The sequence below is a fragment of the Auxenochlorella protothecoides genome (assembly GCF_000733215.1).
Source record: "Auxenochlorella protothecoides strain 0710 unplaced genomic scaffold scaffold49, whole genome shotgun sequence".
NCBI lineage: Eukaryota > Viridiplantae > Chlorophyta > Trebouxiophyceae > Chlorellales > Chlorellaceae > Auxenochlorella > Auxenochlorella protothecoides.
In genome coordinates, this window is record NW_011934252.1 from 2,444 (window position 1) to 9,600 (window position 7,157).

Consider the following 7,157-nt stretch of genomic DNA (forward strand, 5'->3'; position numbering starts at 1 on the left):
AAGACGCATTCGAAAGGACCATTAAGTGATCCGACATAGCTGCGATTTGGCTGGTATGGATCACTTCTTGGGGCGTGAAGATTTCTTCTCTGGTGGAGGTGGTGACTTTTGGGGGGGGGGCGGGGGCCTCTTCTTCGGCGAGGGAGGGTGGCTCTTCCTTGGCGAGGGTTGGCGCCTCTTCTTGGGCAAGGGAGGGGGGCTCTTCTTGGGCAAGGGTTGGGGCCTCTTCTTGGGCAAGGGAGGGGGCCTCTTCTTGGGCGAGGGTGAGGGACTCTTCTTGGGCAAGAGTGGGGGGCTCTTCTTGGATAGGGGAGGGGGCCCGCTCTTGATCGGGTGAGGGGGAGTCTCAACAGGTGGAGGAGGGGCGCTCTCTTTGGGAGGTGGAGGGGCCCGGTTGCTGGGTGGGATTGGGATGCTTGTCTCAGGATGGGGAGGGGGAGGGCCGCTGGAGGATGGTGAGGGAATGCTGGGGTGGGGTGTACTCGGACCAGGGATTGGGCTTGTGGGGGATTATGGTGGACTCTCCGATGGGCCCGGTGTCACAGGTGGTGGGCTGGGAGGAGAGTGAGTGCTGGGTGGAGAGGGAGGGGGTTGGGACAAGGCGGGTAGTGGAGGGGAAGGGTATGGTGTTAGGTCGATCGTCGAAGATTGAGCGGTACCGCCGTCCAGGAAGGTAACGTATGCGGTGATTTCTCCCTGTGACAAAGTGCTGGCGACCACGAATGTGCTCTCGTAGACATATGCGTCACGCCGTATCTGTTTGGTAAAGGATGAGTCATCTCTGAAGATGATCTGGAGCTTGACAAGTCCTCCTACTCTTCCGGTCACAACCCCCACGCTGCATGTGATGGATCCAGACACAGGAGCCGAGCAATACGCATGGCTGATTGTGATGGTGTGGAGATCAGGAGGGAGGGGAGAACTCGCAATGTGCTCGATCTGGAGTGCTGCTGTGCCGCCTGCGGCCCGCAACGGTCACAGGACAACATTCCCCACGAGCTGCCCACCGAGGGCAGGGCATGTCGTCACTGATCTGATCTCCGGAAGGATAGCAGGGAACGACGGTACGATCCAGCAGCTGGTTGTCTTCAGGGTGTGCCCTGCCGGGACGTTGTGTGGGTAGAAAGATACCTTGACCTCCAACGGCCCGACACTTCCAGTGAGCACCGATTGGGCCTGCGGTTTGTGGCCTGTTGAGCTGACACCAGTCGCTTCGCCGTGATCATGGTACCTCTGCACCGCGCTCCACAGCGTGCGATGCGGTCTGAGCCCTATCTGGGCGACACACTCCTTATGGGGGCAACATACAAGGAAGAGGTGCCCGAGGTGCGACAGATGTACGCAGTGAAACTTAAATTTCCCACTCTCTTCGTCATGTTTGACTTCCGGGTGGATCAGCGAGGGTTTGAATGGTGGGATTACTGTCCTCAGAGCCCCTCATGGCGCATGGCGACAAGGGTCCGCAGACAGAGCGCGAGGACCCAAGGGATTGGATATCCGCGTGGGGTTGCAGATCCGGTATGGAGGTCCACGCTACAGCAGCCCAACGACATTTCTCAATCACATTACCATAGCCATCTCATAGCGATCTGTAGCTTGATGGTGTCGGTCGCATCGTGCGTGAATGGGCGAGCCTTGAGCTCCCATTCCATGGGATGCGCACCCCTGCGTCGCGCCCCAACTCTGCGACCCAGGAGCATCAGGAGTCGTGCACATGCCAACATAGCGTGTCACTACCTTGTGAGGGGGTGGGCACTTGCCGTCGGAGGTTCTGGCGGGTTGTGACTACCATGTTGCTTAGTGCATGGGGTGGGGGCTAAACCCTCTCGCATGGGCCAGTCGGACCTCCCTGCCGAGACCAACAACACAACGCTGCCACAGGCAGATGGCAGGGCCGCTGCTGGTGTCCTGGCAGCCGCCATTCTGGCCTCATCGAACGCAGCCATGGCGCAGGGTGCCGACGCGGGCTCTGACCCACCGCTCGTCAGTCAGCTGGGGAGCACACTCTCCGATGCTGCCAAGGCGAGTCGAGCACCCGCCATGCCAACCCCTGGTGCCCTGAAGATCCTGATGCACCCTTTGGACTGGACAGACAAGGCCCTGGCCCACCTGGGCACACGTCTGATGGGACTGCAGTTGCCTGCGTGCGAGACGGGGCTTGAATGATACGAGGGCCCCAAGGTGTCCCTCGTTAAAGTCCGTCCCCTCCTCTCTGGCCCCCACAGCGATACGAGGCCGCCGTCGCCAAGGCTCCCTCCGTGCCCAAGGGCACCCGCAGGGACTTTCCCGCGCCCTCCCTGCCCTTCGGCCTGTTTGGTCGCGGCGATGCGCCCGCCCCGCAGCAGGCGACGCAGGGAACGCCCGCCCCCGCAGGCCCGTCGGCGACTACGCCGCCCGCCGACGCCGAGGCCGAGGGGCCCGACCCCCCGCGCGAGCAGCCTGCGCCGGCGGCCCCCTCCACTCCGTCGCTTCCCCTGGCAGGCAAGGGTGCCGGGCCGCAGTCCCCCCCGGCCCCCAAGCGCGCAGAGCATGAGGAGTGGATGCCCGCGTCCCCCGGCAGCGGCCTGATGGCGTTCGACCAGGGGCCGCAGCAGGGCGGGGGCGCCCAGGCTGTGGACCAGCAGCCGCGGCCGTCGGGGGTGCTGGAGGTGGGGGCCGATGGCGGCCTGGCAGGCAGGGGCTCCCAGGGGAGTGGGGATGCGGGGGCCAGTGGCGCGGGCGCGGCGCCGGCCGCCCGCTCCCCCGCAGCCCGGGAGGAGGATGCGTCTCCGGCCGGCAACTCCTTCTTCTCTTTTGGGGGAGGGCGCAGCCAGCCGGCACCCAAGGCACCCCTGGTCCCCGCCCGCCCCGCCCTCACCGAGGTGCCGGCCGCGACGGCAAAGCTGCAGGGCATGGACACCACCGCCGGCCCCGCGTCCCAGGCCCAGAAGCAGAGCGCAAAGCGGCGCGGCATCCTGCCCCTGTGACTTGCTGGTGGGTGGTGCGGGTCGGGGGTTGGTGTCGGGGGGAGGGCCCCTGGCCTGGCTTTGGTCGAATGCCGGGCCCACATGCAGACTCTCCTCCAGAGAACATCACTGGTTGTGGGATCCAAACCGGTGCCCTGTGGGGCATGCTGGCCACGCGGATCCCGTCTGCCACCCTGCTGCGGCTGACTGCTCGCGAACCCATCGCTCCTCGTCTCGTCAACAGAGATCGGCGTCCTGGCTGCATTCGGTGGAGTCTTCGTGCTGTCGGCCCGATATGGCGAGGCAGTGAAGGAGAAGCTGCTGGAGGTCCTGAACAGGTAGAGGATCTGTGGTGTCCCCTGCCCTGCCAAGGAAACTCAGGGACTTTTGTCTGCAAGCCAGCCTGCCGCTGAGCTGGACGGAGATCTCCACTTGCATGTTGGAGTCGCCTGTGCGCTGACTAGCCTGTGAGTGTGCCATTGCCTCAGCAGCGATCGTCAAGCGAGGGGTTGCACGGGGAAGGGGAGGGGGGTGCGAGCCGGATCGCCTGCAGCTTCCATTGTGCGTCTGCCTGGCTCCGCGAGAACACTCACCGGGTGAATGGCGACACAACAGAACGGGTTTTGACGGTACATGCCACATGCACGTGCGCTTACGACATCCCCCAAAGTTGCCAACATAATTAACCTATCTCGAAGTGAGACACAAATCGAATTACCAGCGATCTTTGTGAGTTTCTCCCAAGTTTCCCTCCCGCACCCGAGACCCATAGCGATACCTGGCGCATGTCGGGTTCTACCTTGCTCGATGTCCTGGGGGGCTCCCCCGACAGCCCAGCCATTGTGGTGGGCAGCGGCGGACAGAAGCTGACCAGGGGTCAGTTTTTGGAGCTGGCCACCCAGTTTGCCCAGAGCCTGCGCGCCAGTGGGGTGCAACCAAGCGATCTGGTCACCATCGTCGACTCCAACACGGTAAGTCGAGGCAGGGTCGGGCTAAATGCATGATTCATGCCCATGCATGGGGTCTCGTGGCGCATGCCAGTCCAGGTGGCCTTGATCAGGAACACTCAGAGACTAGGAAGTCCCTGATGCCCCACACATTCCGTCATCCTCATTACTGTGCAGCTCGAGTTTGCAGTGGCGTTCCTGGGCACGACCCTCGCCAGGGCTGTGGCTGCCCCCCTGAACCAGAACTATCACGAGGTATGTGGACGCTGTGCCGCACTCCATGGGCATCTTGGGCACCTGGGACTGAGTGGCCGTCTGGACGCAATTTCCAGCAAAGGTGTCATGCAGTCTTGGAAGAGTTACTGCTCCCATGGCTGGCACCCCTCCTGTGGCTCCTCCCATCGGCCAGCCTGGCCATGCATGGCTCGCACCCCATGTCTGCAGCCGGTCAACCCCCTCCACCCTCGCCTCTGCAGGAGGAGTTCAAGTACTACCAGGAGGATGCGGGCTCCACCTTGGTGGTTGTGGGAGCCTCTGGGAACAGGGGGGCGGAGGCGGCAGGAGTCGCTCCGGCCATCGGCGTGACCCTGGACTTTGCCTCCGGCGCACCCGTCCTGCAGCTGGCCTCCCGGGTCGGGGAGTTTGCCCTGAAAACCGCCCCTGCCGGCGAGGCTCTGGCAGACCCCCCACGCGGAGACGACGTCGCGCTCTTCCTGCACACCTCCGGCACGACCTCCCGCCCCAAGGGCGTGCCCCTCACCCATGCCAACCTGACTGCCAGCCTGGAGAACATCCGCCAGGTGGGGTCATGGGCTGCACCTGGTGGCACCGGGGTCTGCTGACAGGGATACCTGGTCGAGCTAGAATGCAGGCCCAAGGTCTGGGCCTGTGATCGCCTGCCTGTCAGCCCACAAGCTGGGGCCTGCATTCTAGCACACCCCCACATGCTGGCTGGCAGCGTCCAGTTCATTTGCATGTGTGGGGTGCCAGGGATGAGGGCTCCACCTGCCCAGTGCTCAGGCAAGTCAGTTTGGTCCAGTGTCGGCCCATCGCAATTCCCCATGCCCTCTTTCCCCTGAGCACATGCTCTCGAACCCCCCCCCCCCTACGCAACCCTCAACAGACGTACGAGTTCACAGAAGCCGACGTCTCCCTCCTGGCCATGCCCCTGTTCCATGTCCACGGCCTGATGGCGGGTGAGTGGGGTGGAATGAATATGCATCCTCATTCCTGTCCTCAGGTCCGTGACATGGGGGCCCATCATGTCCAGGCGTGCATCGGTCCCTGCGGCGACGGCAGGGGTACAGGGGCGGAGGACTTGCTTGGTCGCCTGGCTCTGCCACCCCCCTGCCCAGTCCGTCGAGCACGCAAAACACCCCCAACCTCTACTCTTCAAGCTCCTACACCCTGCCCCCCCCCTTGCGCAGGCTGGCTGGCCCCTCTCTCCGCTGGCGCTAGCGTGGTATTCCCGGCGGAGGGGCGCTTCGCGGCGGGGACCTTCTGGAAGGACGCCGCGGCGCACGGCGTCACCTTCTACACCGCCGTCCCCACAATCCACCAGATTCTGGTGCAGCGCGCGGACCGCGACTTCCCCACGGCCGCGCCGCCCCCCCTGCGCGTCATCCGCTCCTGCTCCTCCAGCCTGGCCCCCGCCACGCTGGAGGCGGTGGAGGCCGCCTTCGGCGCCCCCGTCCTAGAGGCCTACGCCATGACTGAGGCCAGCCATCAGATGACGAGCAACCCGCTGCCGCAGCATGGCCCGCGCCGCCCCGGCACGGTCGGCCGCGCGCAGGGTAGCGTCGCACTGGTGATATTGGGGCCCGACCACCACCCGCTGCCCGCGGGGGAGGTGGGGGAGGTGTGCATCCGCGGGCCCAACGTGACGGCGGGGTACCGCGCCAACCCCGCCGCGAACGAGGAGGCGTTTGCGGGGGGCTGGTTCCACACGGGGGACCAGGGACGGCTGGATGCAGAGGGCTATCTGCAGCTGACGGGGCGCATCAAGGAGCTGATCAACCGGGGCGGCGAGAAGATCTCGCCCATCGAGGTGGACGGCGCGCTGCTGAGCCACCGGGGGGTGGCCGAGGCCGTGGCCTTTGCCGCGCCAGACGCCAAGTATGGCGAGACCGTGGCCGCTGCCGTGGTCCTGAATGAGGAGGGCAAGCGCCTGGGGGAGGGGGCGGTGGAGGACATCAAGCGCCACGTCGGCACCCGTCTCTCCGCCTTCAAGGTGCGGGGTACTCAGATTTTGGTTTGGGTTGAGCGGGAAGCGATTGGTGGAGCCGGGGTGGTGGGGGCAAGTCGGTTGGGGGATGGGCATGCCTGTGCCTGAGAGTACCTTGGCTACCTTGGCAACACAAAGGGAATCTTGAAGAACGACCGATAGGATCCCATCACACAGGCCTGTCTTCACCCTTCAGCCATGAGGCAGCATGTCAGGGGTGGAATGTATACTCACACACCTACCCAAAGCTGCTACCCCCTCCCCAATCACACGCCCTTGCACTCGTCCCGCCTCTTACCCACAGATCCCCACCCAGATCTTCATCACCGACGAACTGCCCAAGACCGCGACGGGCAAGATCCAGCGCCGCTTCATGGTGGACGCATTCATCAACAAGCCCAAGGATGGTGCGTCGGCATGACTGGAGGGGAGGCGGGCAGCAACGTGCACCCCAAGTTTGTTTGTTTAGGCACGCCAAGCCAGTCGGGCACCGGCCTTGCTGGGTCCATTGCCTTTTCGCTCCTGCCTACCCTTGGCTGCTGTTGGTGCGCTGCTGCACGGGCCAGGCCCACATTCTCTGAAACTTGATGGAACGATTCACTCCCGCCTCTGCCTTGGTGTATACCCTGTCTGAGTCCAGCTTCGAGAACCTGGGAGGGGCAGGGGTTCAACACCCCTCCACCCAGATGGGACCAGCCCCTGAGATGGCGTGACGGTGGTGCTCTGCACTGCCACTCGTCCTAGACGAGTCCATACAAGGGGATCCCATCCTCTGCGCAGGGCACCCCACCCCACCCCCACGCCTCGTCCTTGCCCGCCCCTCAGCAGCCACCCCCCCCCCGCCACCTCCACTGTGTGCTGCAGGGGCTGTCGGGGGGTCGACCCTGGACCTGGATGCCTTGCCCAATGACGGGTACTACACCATAGCCAAGAGCCTGAGGCTCTGGGGGTCAGGGTCGTGTACGGCGTGATTGGCATCCCCGTGACGCAGCTGGCATCAACCTTACAGGTTTGTGGGGGAAGGGAAAGGCGCGGGCGTAA

The 7,157-nt window shown here is 64.4% G+C and overlaps 2 protein-coding genes across 2 annotated transcripts in view; both read left to right on the forward strand.

Moving 5' to 3' along the window:
* Positions 1 to 1,257: 1,257 nt before the first annotated feature.
* F751_4155 (hypothetical protein) lies at positions 1,258 to 2,966 on the forward strand (the record flags this gene model as incomplete). Its single annotated transcript, XM_011400497.1, has 2 exons — positions 1,258 to 1,326; positions 2,226 to 2,966. The coding sequence occupies 2 exons, from the start codon at positions 1,258 to 1,260 to the stop codon at positions 2,964 to 2,966; spliced, it is 810 nt and encodes a 269-aa protein (XP_011398799.1).
* A 764-nt stretch (positions 2,967 to 3,730) lies between these two features.
* Positions 3,731 to 7,157, forward strand: part of F751_4156 (Putative peroxisomal-coenzyme A synthetase) — a gene marked incomplete at both ends in the record, with an annotated part of 8,292 nt that continues 4,865 nt past the window's right edge. The window contains 7 exons of the mRNA XM_011400498.1: positions 3,731 to 3,916; positions 4,070 to 4,147; positions 4,369 to 4,692; positions 5,016 to 5,088; positions 5,320 to 6,122; positions 6,421 to 6,523; positions 6,981 to 7,076. Coding sequence (XP_011398800.1) covers positions 3,731 to 3,916; positions 4,070 to 4,147; positions 4,369 to 4,692; positions 5,016 to 5,088; positions 5,320 to 6,122; positions 6,421 to 6,523; positions 6,981 to 7,076 — 1,663 coding nt within the window. The remainder of the gene's footprint in view (positions 3,917 to 4,069; positions 4,148 to 4,368; positions 4,693 to 5,015; positions 5,089 to 5,319; positions 6,123 to 6,420; positions 6,524 to 6,980; positions 7,077 to 7,157) is intronic.